The sequence below is a fragment of the Paralichthys olivaceus genome, chromosome 7 (genome assembly GCF_024713975.1).
Source record: "Paralichthys olivaceus isolate ysfri-2021 chromosome 7, ASM2471397v2, whole genome shotgun sequence".
Taxonomy (NCBI): domain Eukaryota; kingdom Metazoa; phylum Chordata; class Actinopteri; order Pleuronectiformes; family Paralichthyidae; genus Paralichthys; species Paralichthys olivaceus.
Genome location: NC_091099.1, coordinates 6,998,240 through 7,016,359, shown reverse-complemented (window position 1 = coordinate 7,016,359; position 18,120 = coordinate 6,998,240). Strand labels below are relative to the sequence as shown.

Genomic DNA, 18,120 nt, shown 5'->3' with positions numbered 1-18,120 from the left:
TCAACTTTTATATGATTATGTTAAGTCACTTGCAGCAAACAGTTTTAGATTATCGTCATCACATGTTTGTTTCCCCATCCTCAACCTCAGTACTGTTGTTCTAATTTTGTTTTAATTGTTGAGCAATTTAAATGTTATATCCAATGAGGTATTGTGATTGGTTAAACAAATTTAGCTGTGTGCTGATTGTGATACCCACATGTGAGTCTCTCTTCAGTATTTAAACTATTTTTCACAATTTAAAATAATATTATTACTGAATAATTGTAATGAAAAGATCAAAAATCGAATGAAACTGATGTAAAACTTACATAAAAACTTGTCTGTCAATCACACAATGAAAATATGAGGCTAAGCTTTTAATGTGCTCTGGTCTCATTATGTCCTGTGCTCAAGGTCAAACTGGGAAATGCCACCACAGAAGCATTTTGCTCCTCTGCTGTTACAAGTCTTTGAATTTCTTCTTGGTCATGAGACATGATCAGTCTGCGTTTGCTCCCTGGTGTCTGTGTCAAGGTGGATGCACACCACAAGATTTCTGATAAGATGTGGATCCAATTAAAACAAACTGACACAGGATATCAGGATGGAAGCCTCTATAGAGACCATATTCCACCATCACTATAGAGAGAACAGCCTGGTGCAGACCATACATTTTAATCAGCTGAAAGAGTCCCAGGGTGTCTTCTCCCCCTAATCTGAAGGAATGAAATAGAAAAGTGAAGACAATCTATGGAGGGGTATCCTGCCAACTCTACCTCACTGTAGGGACACCAGAACCAATTCACTGAATAACATAAAATGTGCATGTCAATAAAAACAATGCAAGTTGTTTTGCTTTCTGCTCCTACATGAGAAAGTTGGGTTATTGTGGTAAAGAGGGGAAATCACAGGATGTGTGGAGGTTTGATGTAGATTTAAAACTGCAGGAAAACAGAACGCCTCTCTGGGTGACAGGAACGAGGAGAGACGGAGGAGCAGCGAGGGGTAAAGATAAAAGGGACGGAATGGGGAGGACAGAGAAGAGGAGTCTCTTTTTTCTTCTTATTATGCAGCTTTATAATGAGTTGAACTATGTGCTTGGACTTTAGATTAGATCTTTAGGTGCTTTCAACTTCACTCTCATGATTCACCTCCCTGGAAAGAAAACGGGCTGGACACACACACACACACACACACACACACACACACACACACATAGAGAAGCAGCTACGAAGGCCATGATGAAAACAAAAGTCCTCAGAGAAAACCCCTCACACTCGATCACTATTCCAGAGCTGTACACAAAGTTTGAACTAAAAGTGCATCTCTGTGAGAAAACACCCAGCGGTGCAGAAATCAAAGTTAGAAGCAGGGGAGATGCTAATTGTATTGAGTAAATGATGTAATGGTATGAAAACTCCTATGAGGCTCATTTATCTGAGATATTTACATTTTGATCAATGTTTTGTTATCTTCTGCTTGTTTGTCTCTAATCCTGACACAGTGTCAGTGAAGCTGTTTGTGTCGCACCAGAATAAAAGCAGCCGATTGTTAAACTTGATAAATTGCCATGAACTTTATGTCTGAAATAAAATGTATCATCATTATATTTTTTTAGCACCACCAGCTTGTCAAAACTTTTACAAAGAAACATCCCAGCGTGTATTGGACGGACTGGTACAGAGTTCTCTACAAACATGTCTGGTCCTCAATCAGAGTCATTTATTAATGACCACACATCAAGGTGGAGGAATTCTGTTTCAGGTGCAGCATGGATACGATCGTGTAGGACACAGATATAAACCAATGTTACATTATAGGGCAATAGTACACTCCCTGCATACAGATGCATATACGTACACCTGTAGAGCAGGTGCCCGAGGGCTTGAGCATACACCTGCCTAGAACCTGTTTCTAAGGTGAATTCCTTGCTGCATGCAGGAAACAGCTCCCTGACTCACATTGCCTCTCAGCTGGAGACCAGAGCGTCACATTCACAGGTAAGATCATCCTACATATTGATATTCAGTCTGAGCTGTGCTGACCTTATGTTTTACACTATTTTCCTCTGCACATGTCTCCATAGCTACATGTTAAATCCTCTGTTGTTTCAAATGAATGCATTTGGGAATGGAGAGCCTGGGGTGGTTTGAGCAGTGCTAGACTTGTTTGCGCTGGTGTTATGGTGACTGGAAACAGGGATGTGTCTCAATTTGGCAGCTATTGATCTGGAAACAAATATTGTGTCTCACGGATAAGAAGGGCGTTAGTCATCCAGCAGCTGTCGACCAGTTTAATCACTGCTGTTGCACATGATTGAGCAAAGGACATCTCTGCATGTTCGGCTTGTGAAAGCTTTTAAATCACACATGAAACCAAAATCTGTGGTGATTATTCTGCTCCTGATTTATTCTGATCTCTTTGAGATTTTAAATAGCCTTGCTTTTTCATTTCTCACCACACTTCTGATTAAAGTTCTGGTTTAGTGTTAGAAAAGATTTTGCGTGGCCAGTGGATGACCCGTGTGCAATCCACTTGTCGGCGGCTTCCGCTCACCGCCAACAACACCGCTGCCATCTGGGTAAGCCCACACACACCTGTGCTTTCTGGGAGGGTGCCACAGAGAAAGGCAGTGAGGCACTGAGGCAGAGGTGGAGGGTGGGAAACGGTTTGCAGGGTTGGAAAGGACGAGGTCACGCAAGAAGAGAGTGGATTTTATCCTTGCATAATTTAAATCATCACAACAGTGTTTAAAAAGACATAAATCCTTCAACTGGCATTTCAGAAACCATTTAGAAGGTGAGTCATATATTTAAAAAGAGCAAAAATATGGATCAAGAAATTTAAATCCATCCATTCATCATCTCTTTCGGTTATCCTTTAAGGATCACGGCAGGCTGGAGCCAATCCCAGCTGACGTGAGGTGAGAGGAAATAGAAATAAATGGAGGATTATGGGAAGTATGACAGTGTACAACCTTTTTCCAACACGACGCCTCTCAACCTGACCCCTGTTATCTCCAAATGCTGAACATTTTATTCTTGTGAGCAATTAGATATAAGTTGGAGAAAATGTATTCATGACGTGTTTTTACTTCCTATCACTTCTACAAAAGTAACTTGGGGGAAAAAGTGGATAGGCCATTAGTCATGCAGCTGTTCTCGCATCCACAAGTGGCGGAGGATGACCAGGATGACCCTGGATTAATGGTTATCCACGTCAAAAAGTTCAGATCTATTTCCCCCCGGGTTTGCACCGAGTGTTAGCAGAATTTCTGACAAGGCCATCAGCCTGCTCCTCTCCTCCCTTCTCTTCTCTTCCCTGTCCATTCACCAGAGTTATTCACACTCAGCTTAAAACAAGGCCGACTAAACATTCTTTGGGAGGGCTAAGAAAAGATAATGGATAAAGGGAAATCTGCAAGCTAAAGGGGCGTGTGCGGATGTGAAGCGTGTGCTGCAGTGTGTGTGGGTTGGTGAATGAGGGCGAGTACATGATTTGGTTTTTAAGCAGGCTTGAATCCTAAATGATCATTGACTAAGCCATTTTTGGGGGGGGGAAATGGGAGTGGGGATGGTGCCGAGGGCCAGTTTAGGTGAACCTGACTTGCCTGAGAATGAGTTCAGAAAAACATTTATAAAGTTTCCTCCAGGAAGCAGCTGTGCAGAGTTTACAACCTCACACTTCTTTTAATTAAATCACCAGAGACCAATCAAGCTTTGTTGGGCTGCACAAATAAATATGTATTATGGCTCCAGAGCTGCACTTCAAGTTGTTTCTGGATCAACAGAGTGAAGTCATTGTATATCCCACTGCAACCTGCTGGAGGAACAAAAGCACACTGACATTCAAATTCAGTTATGAGGTGTGTTTGTGTGTCTGCGTTTTGTGAACCATTACATTTTAGGTCAGTCTTTTAGGTAATGACATGTTTTAAGGTTAGGTAAGTTCATGTTTAGCTTAAGTTTAGGTTTTAGTCAAGTTTAGGTTAGGTTTAGATGATAAGTTTCCAGCAAATCAAGGTGATGTTCCTCTGAAGTCAGAGACACGACTTTGTGTGTGCGTGTGTGTGTGTCTCAATGTCTGCAGATTCCCTCCCTGTACTGTTACTACTTAAATGTTCTTCTGCAATGGCCTTGGCTCATCACACACATAGCTTTTATGTGCATGTGTGTATTGCTGTTGGACAGAGAAGTCTAGTGCAGATATCTGTCTTGTAATAATAAGTCTGAAGCAGCACTGGCTCATGTTCTCACGCCCAGAGGACAGCATTTCTGTAATTGGGTGATTATTTGTTGTGAATGAAAGTCATTTATTTTAATCTTCTTTCAATGGGCACGAGGGCATCCAGGGCTCGACCCCTTTAACCCAATCAACGCTTAATGACTGCGAAGATACAGCCAATGATATCACTCTGATGTTACAGTTTAATGCTATCGTGCTAAAATGAAAGCTTCCATTACCACAACCGCAGCCACAGTCAACCTCCAGCATGAACTAATGTTGTCTCTGTGGCTGCATCAAGAATAAGTCACATGGATGAGGAGGAATGCATAATGATATAAAGACAGAAACCCTCTTATTGGAAGAAATAATTTATTTATGCTTTTTATTATATCTATAAATGATGAACGGGCCAAATGAGGGTCATTGAAGGGCCGCCAAGCGGTGGACTAGAAAAAAGGGACATCAGCCTGGAAGGCCGCTGGTGCGAGTCCACGGATTGGCCCAGAGGATGGAGCAGACCTGGATCTGTTAGAGTCCAAGAGGACAGATGGACTCTCCCTATCCCACTGTCTAAGTGCCCCTTTGCAAGGCACCTTACTCCCCCAACATCTGCTTCCGCTTTCCATAGCTGCCCACTGCTCCCTGTGGTCACTGTGTGTGCTGTGTTCCGTGTGCTGTGTTCACACGGATGGGCTAAAAGCAGGTGGTCAGTTTCCCCATTGCATGTAGTGCTTGTGTGTGCATGATTGTGGGACAATAAGGTAATCTTAACCTTAATCTTAATTGAATAGACCAGCGTCACTAGTGTTGCTAAAATACAAGCTGTTTAATGAGGAGGAATGCAATATAACCAGTTACCAGTTAGATGTGTTTCACAGTTATTGCATCACTAACTGAATAGAAAATAAAAAACAAGGTTTAAACAACATGTTAAGTGAGCAGAGTTTTATCCAAAACCAAATTCTAATATTTCAGTAATTGCTTTTTTGGAGCTTTTTGTTTGATCATATAAATCTTAAACCTAAATCATCAATAAAACACAGGCATGCAAGTATTGGTTGAGCAACATTAGTGCAAATAAAAATCTAACCATCCTAGATAAGACCAGGTCTATGTCGTGTTTAATTTTTTGCATGCAGCAGGGTTATGAACAGCCTTTATGGTCAAACATCTCTGTCTGTCTATAACTGAATGTGTGGCTCTGTCTTCAGGACGTCTCTTGGTGATTCTTTATGAAAAACAAGTCTCCTGCAGCACCGACTCAGACATGAAGCCAGGTAGAGAGAAACACGAGGCCAAAGACACACGACTAATAACGCTCCCCTCTGCGCCCACTGTGTCTGACCTCACCATCTCACATTCATTATTCAGCTGCTCCTCTCCATCATACCACTGACCTGCCCTCACCAGTCATCCCCACCATAGATTTATAATTTATCACCCATGCCTATGAATCTTTAATTGTTTTGAGAACAGCCAATGGTGATGTATAATTCAATGTTCTGTGCACAAGAAGCAAGCTTTTCCTGTGAATTTTTTTTTTTTTTACCATTTTTACCATTTTACCATTTTTACCTTTTGAAAAAAAGATGGGGGCAGGGATAATTCTCTTCATGGTGTTATGTAACCAAAGAAAAAAGCTATCGTGGAGATGAAGAGCTGTCTGAACTATTGTCTTGGTGTTGGGCCGAGGCAGAGAAAGAAGATTTATTCTTTTTATTCCTGCTGTCTGTCTGTCTGTCTGTCTGTCTGTCTGTCTGTCTGTCTGTGTGAGCTCTATTTTAAAGGCAGAGCGGTGACACAGTGACCTACACCAGAACACTGAACCCAACTTAAATCCTTCAAATTTAAAAAGGTGACAACATTCAGGGCTATAAAATATGAACCTATAAATTCAACCCATATTTAAAGTATGCAAATTCAGGCTAATGATTCAGCCCCTGTGTTAAAATGGTTTAATGTTGTGCTGACACATCCAGAAGATCAACATACCATAAATAATGATGTGTTGCTCTATCAATACAAGGTTACTGTCTTTGCTGCTGACTCAGGAGTCCGAGGAAAAGATTCGGCCCCAACACTTCTCAAGATGCTTGTCCCTAAGTGATGATACAGCACTTGACCACAAACCTCTGGTGCCTCTCTAGTGGACTGTAGAGCTCATATAACAGGTCGTTCATACTCTGAAAAATGGTTTGCAAAAAGTTCATCGGCAGGCTGTAGGACATAGAGGCTGTTAAAGGTTATTTATTTGTTGTTGTTTATTGAGGCTGTTAAAGGTTGTTTGTTTGTCAGGGCTGTTTTTGAGATAATGAAGTCGTCACTCTCGTTTCAGATAATGTTTGACCTTTCCTGTTTGTTATTGACTTTTCTTAGCCTGCTTTTTTGTACCAGGATGTTTGTTTGGCCTGTGTTGATGCAGGGTTGCAGCTTTCTTACTGTCAAAGTGACCTGCAGTAAATGAGTTATCAATTCAATCAACTTCAGGACTCAGTCAGAAGCTGCACAAAGAACCTGTTAATTCTAAGTTCAGTGAAGCTCGACTCAGTACGCAGAACTCAGAATTGGTGAATCAGTTGACGTTGCCTGTTTATTCAAATCCTATCGATATCGATAGCTGAAGAAGAAAACAACCTCTAGAACAGACTGTAGATTCTTAAACTCAAGAACTAAACATAAATATTAATATTCATATATAATTATTCATATTGATTTGACAAATCTAACTGCATCATGTCTCTGTTGAACAACCCTTTCCTCAGTGGAAGTCCTCTGAGCACCTTGCTGGTTTCACTTTGCTTTTGTGACATTAATTCCGACACACTGATCATCAGGGGAATCGTGTTTTCCATCTGTAAGGCAGCAGGAGAGACGTAGAGTATTAAAGCTCATCACTTATGAAAGGACTTGCTGGGCTTCTCATTCTGTCGACTTGCCCCACTCAGACCGTCTTCTCGCTTGTCTGACTCTTGTAGCTTGATCCTCTCTCATGTGGGTGTTTATCGTGTGAATTCATCGTCTTTTTTTACCCTCACAAAAATGTCAGACTGTATAGAATTGCGTACAGGACAGTTGTAGTTCCCACATGGTCCAAATGCTTCACCAACATTAAGCAGATTAGCTGAGTTTGTTCCGTCCTATTTAACCTTTTGAAAAATAAGATTGACAAATACAAATATGATGAATATCTAATGTTGTGGAAGAATATACTTCATCTGAATCTATATATTCACGTACTAAAAATAAATATCTAATGCTACTAGTTAGTGATATCTTCTAACCTTGATTTACACGTCCTCAGTTTCTAAATATACTCAGCCAAGGAACTGATGGTGTCAGATTCCAGCGAAGGTTTACTTGCTGGTCAAATCAGCTGTTTGTCAGCTGATCTCGACTCTGAATCCATTGTCCACACATGCACACGTGCACACTTATCCTTACAAAACAGATAGACTTTGCCCTGCACATTTCTTCATATCCTCACTGTCAACGCACTGTGGAATCCAGGGAAAAGGGGGTTGAAAAGTTCCGTCCAGCTTCTCGTGTGCACGTGTGTTTCACATAACTTCACTCTCAGATTAACAAGGTACTGGTCACGCCATCAAACAGTTTACTCGATGTTCTGCATCATCCCTTTTTGTATTTTCTGACTTTTTGCTGTTCCTCTTGTATTTGACTGTTGCACATTGTCACCAGGATCATTTGAGCCCTCCGCAAAATGTATTTGCCATGTGAGTGACACCACCACCACAGCATGTGACAGGGAAAGAGGTTATGCTTTCACTCCAAGCCTGACGAGCCTGCCTGGCCAGGAGGAGCATGTGACCTCAACAGGTACTGTTGCCAAATGATTTTACATGGAACATAATGTGTGTTTATTGTGGTGTGATTTTCATTGTTATTCTTTCCCTGACTTGAACGTCAACCCTTTTTCAGGTCATGATCCAGATTTTGCACCAGACCTCTTTCAAAAAAAAAAATCCATGTGTATTATGTGTATTGTGTATTTTTCATCAGCGTAAAAAGGAATTGAGCTAAATCCTGTCATGCATGGTAAATCTAATCTGCTTGCAGTGACTGTGGTCTAATGAGATGACAAATGCACTCGCTTACAATTGCAAAGTGTTGCTTTTTTTTCTATTTGACTGGACAAATAGATTATTCTGTCTGGTAAAGATGTGGTGAGAGTTTTAACATTTTAATGCCTGAAAATCTCCCACCTGACATTAGGATTCTAACATCTGAAATATACGTTTATAATCCAGCTACAAATACAATTACACTCGGTCAAAAACATAAACAAGCTGTAGTAGTACTTCATGCAGTGCAACAAATAGTCAGCATAGTGTTTTATTGTGGTTGTTAGAGTGTCTGAACTGTGAACCGATACAGTAATGTAGACTGAAATGAACTTTAATCACAGAAGGAAAGAAACATTGAAACAGAAAGTCAGAGGCTTACTCACTTAAACTAGACAAAAGTATTTGGACACATGAACATTACAACCACTTGTTGAACTTCTCATTCTGAACTCAGGAATTTTTATTCCCAAAGGTTTAGAACCAGCACACAGACATTTGCCCTCATTCAGTTCATCCAGGCTGTTGTTGGGGCTGAGTCAGTGAAATCCTTATACTCTAACTAGGTAAGACATTTATTTACTGTATAAACTTTGTGAACATGCAGTATCAAGATGCTAAAAGAGCAAAGTCCTTCCTCAAAGCAAAGTTGATCTTAATTATCATTGTATGTTGTAGTGTTCTGAATAACTTAACTTTGATGAACTACCTCACTCTAAGAGTATGCAGAGATAAGTTGTGCTGAAAGAATTCAGATTCTTTCCATCGAAAATATTTCATAAAAGTATGTACAGTTTACTTATAAAAATATATTTTTTCATGAATGTAGTGGAGTAAAGTGCAAGTATACCTAAATATTCTACCTTATGACTTCAGTAAATATACCTAACTGACAAAAAAAAGTGGACAGCTTGTCTAGCCATATGAGGTAATTACAGCCTTTTACTGTGGTAGTTTCTTCCTCGATCTCAGTGTGTGCAGCCGTCAGGTTTCTTTTAAATAAAGAAAATGTACGTTTAAATTAGCAAAGCGACTCTTATCTGCTCATTAGGAATATATAACTTTGCGAACAGTTGGGTCGACAATAACTTACATCAGAAATTACGTCTCACAAACCTGTCATATCAGCCTACGTGGCAGACCGACCTGTAGGCAGGTGAAATCACCAATAATTCATTTCTTGGCTTGCAAGTTCACATTTCTCCCTAGAGTTGAAAGCTGTGCAGATTAAGATGGACTCTCTGAAGAAGGTCCAGAGGAGGAGGAAGGATATGGCGCCAACAGCCGCCCCTGACGGTGGCTACGCCTGGTTCATCTTGCTCTCCTGCTTCCTGGTCTTTGGACTGACCTTTGGGGTCATTAAGTCGTTTGGTGTCTTCTATGTCGAAATACAGCAATACTTTGAAACCACAGCAACAGGAACATCATGGATCACCTCTATTGCTGTGGCAACCATTCACGTTGCAGGTATTATTAACCCTCTCTTCTAATTGTGTAGGTTCGCAACTTTAAAATGTAATTTATTCAATAGATGTATAGAAAAATATTCCATTGTTAAATTAAAATCCCATCTCTCTTTTTGACCATGATCCTTTAGATGACTCTGCACAAACACAGGCTTATTCAGGTTCTGACCACCAGGTGGCTCTCTCTCATACATTTAGATTAAAAAAACGTTAAACCCCAGATTCTCTCTTTTGTAATCACACAAAAAACAGTTGGTTAAATAATATAAAATAGCTTTTTTAATCTCCAGTATTTTCCTGGGGCTAGTTAAATAAATTACTGTCTGCATCAGAAAGTAAGTGACACTTGGATTAATTTTAAAACTGCTAAATCTCTTTAAGTCCTACATGGTATAACGTAAAGTCTTCACTGAGAACATTGAGAAGACAGGATTATATGTCAAGAGAAAATCATCATTTTGAGAATATATATTGTGTGTGAAGTTCTTAATGTACAGTACATTGTGGTCGTGTTACCCTTGTGTATATATATGCTGAATAGGATTATGTCCTGTGTGTCCCTCTGCAGCTCCTGTAGCTTCTGCTCTGAGTGCCCGCTGCAGCCATCGCTCTGTAGTTATAACGGGTGGACTGATCTGCAGCTTAGGAGTCATGATTGGGGCTTTTGCTAATAATGTGATTGAACTCTACTTAACAGTGGGGTTCTTGAATGGTAAGGTGTTTGATGCAGACATGCAACACAAGTATAACCGTGACCCCAAAATATGCACACAAAATGTAATATTTACCAGAGTCCTTTGCTGTAGGTCTTGGGTATGCTTTAACCTGGACCCCCACAGTGACCATGTTGGGCTTGTACTTTGAGAGGAGGCGTCCGATGGCGAACGCCTTGGCCAGCACTGGGGAGTGCATCCTTACCTTCATCCTCACACCTCTGTTCCAGCTGCTGATTGACACCTACTCCTGGAGGGGGGCTTTGCTGATCCTGGGGGCTTTGCAGCTTAACTTGTGCATGTGTGGGATGCTACTGAGGCCCCTAAGAGCCACCGCATATGGGACTCGTGTCAATGAGGTCAAAGCAGTAGAGACAGAGGAGCTCAGAATATCTGATGGTTCTGATCAGAGCACAGTCAAGGTTTGTCTTGAAGACCCAGAGGAGATCACTAATTCAAAAGACTCAAAGACGGCTGATTTAAGGACCAAAATCCTGCGCTACGTAGATTATACCCTCATCGCTAATGCTCAGTTCATGGTCTACTCAATGTTTGGTGTGTTTGCTGCTCTGGGTTTCTTTGCCCCAGCTTTGTTCCTGGTCCCTTATGCTCGCAGTAAAGGAATCGAAGAATACCAGGCGGCTGCGCTCATGTCCATCTCTGCAGTGCTGGATGTGTTCGGAAGGGTGTTCTTTGGCTGGGTGGCAAACCTGAGACTGGTGGAGACGGTATGTTTGGTTGAAGGAGTGGAAAGTGATATCAATCTCCTCCAAGGCCCAACAGTTCCCTTAAATTAAGTCAAACCAATCAACAAAGGTTTACACACTCATCGATATCAGTCCCCTAAATATGCTTATTCATCAAGATCCATGAATTACTCCCTGGGCACACTGTCTCACAAGGTTAAAGAAAGTGATAACAATTCTTGGATCCACCCCAAGATTTAATGGGTTCTTCCTTTACCCCATCCTTCCACCAAGTTTTATTTAAATCTGTTCAGTAACTTTGCCTAAAGGGGCTGACTTTAAAATCAGATTAAATTCAGATTATTATCTTAAAGTCAGAAAATCAGAAAAACACAGATGAAAACAAATTTCACAAAATGTCCAACAGCTCTTTCTAAGAAGCAGCATATTGTCTGAAAGGGTGCAGAGGAAGATGTCAAGGTCACCTCCCTGCAGCAGCTGATGCATGTTTGCTGTGTTTTTGTTGCCACCAGGTGCAACAGCTGACGGCTACAGTGATTCTGCTGGGTTCTGTGCTGCTCCTCTGCCCACTGGCCTCCTCGTTTCCTGAGCTGGCTGCTTTCAGCGCGGCTTACGGGCTCGTGTACGGCGCCACGGTCTCCATCCACATCACCGTCCTGGCTGAGGTTGTGGGTGTCCGCAGGTTCGGCAGCGCGCTGGGGTTTTTCATGCTCATACGCAGCAGCGGAGGCCTGCTTGGACCGCCCATCGCTGGTGAGTAAGAAAGATTCCTTGCCAAGTACACAGTGTACCTGCTGTGCATGTATGAGATGGATTTCAGCTTTGACGTTTGTTGTTCCCTGTGATTCATGTTAACTGGCTGTGATAGTGAGAAAAATGTTGCAGAAAGCTGGACAGAGTTGATCAGATTATTGTTTAATTATGTTCATTTCTGTCAGTGGAGCTTTATTAAAAACCGAAAATCATTACCTCAAGGTTACAGGATCTGTCATTCTCTATTCTTCCACAACATTAAATCACACACAATGGATGTGCTTATACACCGTTCTATATTGTAACTCCAGCCCACTGAGCCCATTCATTGGATGTTAGATTTTCATACCTGCCTGACATGCAGCACCACCCTTCAACTAATCATGGATTTTGTTGATGGTCCATCCCATAGGATAGAGAAGTTTAATACTGAAGTGCAGCTATGCAGAAATGAGAAAAACCATGATGCAGTATGGTTGTGTTAATTTCATGGCTGATCGCAGATTCCTCTCTTTTCCCTTCAAATTAACTTTCCATTCTGCTACTTGAGACATTTGTCACTAACTCACACACTATGATGCAACAGCTGTAGTAACAGTGACAAATCAAACATGTGGAAAAACGGGAAAAACATGTTGTAAATGCCAAATAGATTTTTTTTTTATCTCTTTAAAGCAACAATGACTGCTTTTGTGGCCAATTACTATCACATTACAAAGCTGATATGAAAACAAACACATTCAGCAGGTATGGAGTTTGTGTCAGCCTGATGAATGTAAGCCCATTATTCACTCTCCTCTCAGCTACATTTGCTTTTCGCCAACTCCTGAGAGCAGCCAGACTCTGTAGCTCCTAAATACTCCTCAGTGTTCAACAGACGGTCCCTAAAGTTGCCTGCTGGCTGTACAGTGCTGGGCAAAATGAGCACAGTGTGTTTTTAAATATACTTTTACTGAAAACAGCTGCCTGCCGATACTGAAAACAATGCTCCTTAGGGGTTTCACATTTAAGTTAAATTAAACCAAAGCAATCAGCTGAAAGACGATAAATTGCTCAGTAGATCTGAAGGAAAGTGAAGTAATATTTCTCTGTGGGCTCATTACATGAACTGTATATAAAGATGACAACGTGTCTCCACTTCCTCCCACTATCCAAAAATAAAACCTCCCTGTTACCTAATTATACCTGATTAAAACTCACTTGGGAAAATAATCCAGTTGAGCAAACATCAGTGAGATCAGGACTAACTGAAATGACAGAAATCATCTTTCAGGAGGAGGCAGGGTTTTTGACCGGTACTGCAACCAGCCACCAGGGGGCCACTAAGATTCTTTGGTTTCACTTTTGGGGAGTCATCGTGTTGAGAATCTTTGTATACAGTCACTGATAAATACAATATACAGCATGGGCTGATGGGAAAATTATAGTTTTGCAGGTATATAAAATCAATCCATTCAATAATTGTTGATAAAAACCACAAAATGTCAATAGTTCATCACACAAAGGCAACTTTCACTCACACACACTTGTTTGATCGAAATATTGATTATATCAGCTTTAAGTCACAGTAAGATACACAACAAAGACAGAAAACATGCAAAATAATATCAGCATCTTCTTCACATCACCCACATCTTACTATTACAAGGTAAAAATGTCTGTCTGCTTTTCATAATGTACGTAATTTGTCACCTTTGTGGTTCCTAAAGGTATAAATGAATGATGAGAGTGTAGGTGTAATATTTTATTCTCCTTTGTAAATGTAACATTTGAAGACGTCTCAAACTAAGTGGAGACGTTTTGGCAGCAGCTCGAAAGTGTCTCAAATGTGTCATCTACTTAAGCAGTGCGTTGGCAGTCGTCTTCATTTATCCATCCTCTTGTGAAAAGCAGAAATAGCCACTCAGTAAAATGACACACACAAAGTAAGGGAACAAAAAGTTTTCCTGTCTTCCATCGACGCAAACTGCAGCAGCACCACCCACAGCTCTGCCCTCCAAACCATTGAAGTAATGACACACAACACTAGAGGTAAATACAGCCTGAAAAAATATTCTTTGACTTTGGCACCCAGACTCGTCCACGGAGCGCTCTGCCTCTGAGCACAGCCAGGAGTCAATCAGCTGGGGAGGACCTTTCCTGCCGAGTGGGGAATTATGGATTTTGTAAGAAGCTGTTGGAGAAGCACAAAACTGGGAATAAGGGCAATTAGAGTTTTTGAAGTGTGACAGGCAGCTTTTCCTTTCCTCTGCAGGACATTTAAATCAAAGAGCTTTGACTTTACTTTTAGACTTGTCTGTTGTCTCGTGCCTCTGAGTCTACGACAGCCAGGGTTTTTGGGTCGTCCATCAGTCTTTCTTCAAACTTGGTAAAATGTTCACTTGGATTCACAGATGAACTGATTAGATCTTGATAGTGAAAGGTCAGTGTGACCTCACCAAGCATGTGTTTGGTTTAGTGAATGTAATAGCTCATAAATATCTCAAGGGAATTTCTTAAAATTTTATAAAAAATGTTCACATGGACTCAAAGAAGATTCTTGAGAACATGCAACATCAATTACACCCGAGAAGAGTCATCATATCTGACACAAACCTTCACTTGGACTCAAGAGTGACCTGCTTACAATTTGGAGGTCAAAGGTCAAGGTAGCTGTGACCTTACAAAACAATTTTTTTGCCTTGTGAATAAAAATAAGAAGGTCTCAAGAGAATCTTTTCAAATTTGGCACAAATGTTCACGTAAACTCAGGGATTCATTGGTTGGATTTGGGTGTCAAAGGTCAAAAGTAAAAGTCACGATGGCCTCACAAAACGACGATATGTCAAGTCTCTATGGAATTTAAAAATGTTTTAACCACTTTGCTCTTGGACTGAGAGATTCATTGATCACATTTCACTTGTCAAAGGTCAAAAGTCCTATAGATCTCATATAGATCTGGAAAAAATGATGTATACACCCTAACTGAGGTATTTCTAGTTTACTATAAATAAAGAGAGGTTCATTGACACTGACTTAGCTTAGAAAACACAAACAAATACTTTCCATTCCCTAGCCAGTCCTTCAAACCGTAATATCTCATTTGCCATTTAACGTCTCCATTAGCGTAACAAGTTCTTGAAAACCATCCCATTTAGATTAAAGTGATCTCACCACATGTAAATGTTAAATTAGAGAAAATGCTGAAGGCTGACGCTGCCCTCAAATCAAGTTAAGTGCTAATTGAGGTAAAGTAGATACAAAAGTAGCCTGTGGTGTCCTATTTATAACTTAAGATGGTCCCACTGACACAGAGGCTATTTCTATCTTATTTACTGTACCGTTCAGTACTTTGAGCACTTTGAAGAGAGTTGATGGATGTTGAAGATGCATCAAAGAGTTCTAATTATGTTTCCTTCACGGGAGGAAAGTCCTGGTATTACCGTCTTAGGAAGAAATTAATTTTCACACAATCCTCTTCTTCTTATCTCTGCGTCGGTCTTTTACCGTGTGTGCGTAACTCTGATATTTAATGAAGCCACAATAAAAACCTAATTGGGATATTTCTGTGTTTTGGCCACTATGGGTCAGAGACTATGTCAAAGTTGCAATGTGTACTTTTCATTTCAGGATACTTCATTGATAAGATGGGGAATTACGGGACGGGCTTCATTATGGCGGGAGTGGCTCTCATCGTCTCTGCCCTGTTCCTGCTTCTCCTCCATCAGATGACCCGCAGGGGTCAAAGGTCGACGAAGATGCAAACGGACAAAATGGGACAAAGCCTCGGAGATGAAGTCAAAGATCTGAGCATAGATGGAGAAATAGTCTCTGATGCTGATGGATGTGGAGGTAAATCTCAAGATCACCATCAAACATTTAAAAATTGTAAAGACTGAGGCAGCGAGAGGTGTGAAAAACAATCATCTGCTGGATCAAACGGGTCTTTGGAGTCATCAAGTGTCTGTAGGTGATGACTCGATGGATTGAGGTGAGCATCTCTGTCTATAACACAGACCACAGACAGTGTGAGCATGCAGGGAATGATGAAACTGATAAAACACTTTGCGGTAGATCTGTCCTGTTTGTTATCAGTGTTCAAACACTGAAGAGGAAATATTAGGGTGGGGAGATAAGAGGAGCTTTTTTATTGTTTTGAGCTTTACTTCTATGATTTGTTGGGTGGGTGCATTATACAGTATGTGTGTGTATAACATCACAAATTCAGAAGTGACATAAAAGCGTTTTTTATTGTCATTTATTACATGTTTTATGAATGAGTGAATGCTTCCTTACTCAGTGAAAATGTGACTATGGCTCCCCCCAGTGACAAGATAACGATGTTGCGTTGGCAGCTCGCACAGCTTCAGGGCTGAGCTGCAAAATGTAGATAAACGCACATATTACAACACAGGAAAGATCAGAGAATTCACAGATAGAAACTGAATTAAGTTGCTGAATCAGTTGTTTTGGTCAATTACTAAGCAAATGTATGAAGCCTTCTCCTTTAAGTTTACAGGCTAATTTGAATCAGCCTCAAAAGTGAACTGAAGTGTTAAATTAAACAACAAACTAGGTTGTGGTTCATTGAACTTCTCTCCAGCTTATGTCCCAGTAGTGTAGCCTGAAACCGAGTGAGAATCTGCTGCAGAATGTTTGGTATGTGCAACCATTGAGCAAACAAGCTTTCATACCGCAGGACGAACGAGAGGCCCGATCTTAAACCTGCTGCAACGCAAATATAACAAGAATAAATAAACATGTGATCCTCCATAAATCTGAAATAACAAACTCCAAACCGAGGTTTACAAACAGTGGCCCACACTCACACACATACACACACACACACACATGCCAAAGGAAAGAGACTGCAGACTAGAAAACTTACCACAACAATAGAACTGATAAAAAAAACACAATGGTTTCATCTGCCAGAGAAGAACAAAGACATAATCCATGTTTCATAGAAACTCTACATGAAAACCAAACACACACACAGCATGCAGTGGTCGACTGGAGAGACAAGAGGCCTCCTATTATTTGTGATACACTGCCAGGATCAAAATTATCTAAGGATTTCCAATCCAGTGAAAATCTCACTGTCTCCTGTTACTTGATGACATGAGGAAGTTTGATCTTTTAATTGCACGTCAGTCTGTCTGAAATCTCTAAACCCATATTTACACAGTCTCTGTACATAGGAGGGAAAACAAGTCCGACCGAGCAATAGACAAAACATGGACACGAGGAGATACACGCCATTTTATTTATTGAGATTATTGAGGGAATACTGACTGTGAATTGAAGATGAGTTTTCTTCTTTAGTACTCTCCACCAAGTTGATGTATCAAGTTCAATAAACTCATCGTGAGGAGAGCTCCCTTGTCTGTGAAAACATGATGTGTTCTTCAGCTCTGGAGGGAGATTTGCAAAGTATGAGAAAATAAATGAAAGAGACAGGAGCTGAAACCAAGTGTTTCAGACAGAGGCTGAAATGAGGAGCTGCAGCAATGCGGTAATGCTGAAGCTGAATATTGACAATTCACTTAAGTTCTAAATCACTGGAGCACCATAAGAACATAGAAGTATCTCAAAAGTTGATGTGTTGGCTTTTTTAAAAGATGCTGACTGAGGATTTCTTTGTCACACTATGTTGTTTGTTTCTGTACAAAGAGCTAATGAACAGAGACCATGTGCTTTGACTTAACTTTGAGCAACTAAGTGGGACAACTTCAGTTCTCACCCGGCCCCCAATCTTTTGCCCTCGTGTTTGTGAGCGTGGAGCAGCAGGGATAAGGGACTGTCTACATTTTGCCCCGTCAACATCAACTCCAATAAAGCAGAAAGCGCAGGAAGAGCTTTGAAGTCGGACAGGACTCAATGAAACGCCTCCCAGTCACTTTGACCCCACAGCGGAACCCGTCGGCACAGAGTTGCTATAGAAATAGCTGAAATAGTTTTAGAGTTTTTTCTTTTTAAATTTCTTTTTTCAAGTCAACCCTGCTTCAAGAGGTCATGTTGAGGAATGTCACACAGCTACCTGACTTCAAAGTGTTCGGTGGTAGTTCTACAAAGAGAAGAAATGCGGAGGGTAAGAGAGAGGAGAGGGTGAATGATAGCTACATGTGGTGGAGGAGAAACCAGCTGAGAAAAAGTTTGGAGAGGAGAAAAAAAAAACAAAAAGGGAAACTTAAAACTAAAGAGGAGCACAAGA

The 18,120-nt window shown here is 40.8% G+C and overlaps 1 protein-coding gene across 9 annotated transcripts; it reads left to right on the top strand.

Annotated features, from left to right (window-relative positions):
• Positions 1 to 1,839: 1,839 nt before the first annotated feature.
• On the top strand, positions 1,840 to 16,166 carry LOC109639897 (monocarboxylate transporter 13). Of its 9 annotated transcripts, none has more exons than XM_020103605.2 (8): positions 1,840 to 1,982; positions 7,906 to 8,043; positions 8,764 to 8,854; positions 9,498 to 9,755; positions 10,323 to 10,466; positions 10,561 to 11,195; positions 11,687 to 11,927; positions 15,537 to 16,166. In XM_020103605.2, the coding sequence occupies exons 4-8, from the start codon at positions 9,521 to 9,523 to the stop codon at positions 15,803 to 15,805; spliced, it is 1,524 nt and encodes a 507-aa protein (XP_019959164.2). In that variant the 5' UTR covers positions 1,840 to 1,982; positions 7,906 to 8,043; positions 8,764 to 8,854; positions 9,498 to 9,520; the 3' UTR covers positions 15,806 to 16,166. The 9 variants fall into 9 exon arrangements, with proteins under 9 accessions (XP_019959164.2, XP_019959162.2, XP_069384260.1 ...); XM_020103603.2 differs by having other exon boundaries at positions 9,481 to 9,755; XM_069528157.1 differs by lacking the exon at positions 1,840 to 1,982 and adding an exon at positions 3,552 to 7,795.
• Positions 16,167 to 18,120: the final 1,954 nt, after the last annotated feature.

Coding starts and splice junctions, on each gene's coding strand:
- LOC109639897 (XM_069528159.1), top strand. CDS start 9,521: ATGGACTCTCTGAAGAAGGTCCAGAGGAGGAGGAAGGATATGGCGCCA. Junction 9,756..10,322: donor GGCAACCATTCACGTTGCAG/GTATTATTAACC, acceptor GTCCCTCTGCAG/CTCCTGTAGCTTCTGCTCTG. Junction 11,196..11,686: donor ACCTGAGACTGGTGGAGACG/GTATGTTTGGTT, acceptor TGTTGCCACCAG/GTGCAACAGCTGACGGCTAC.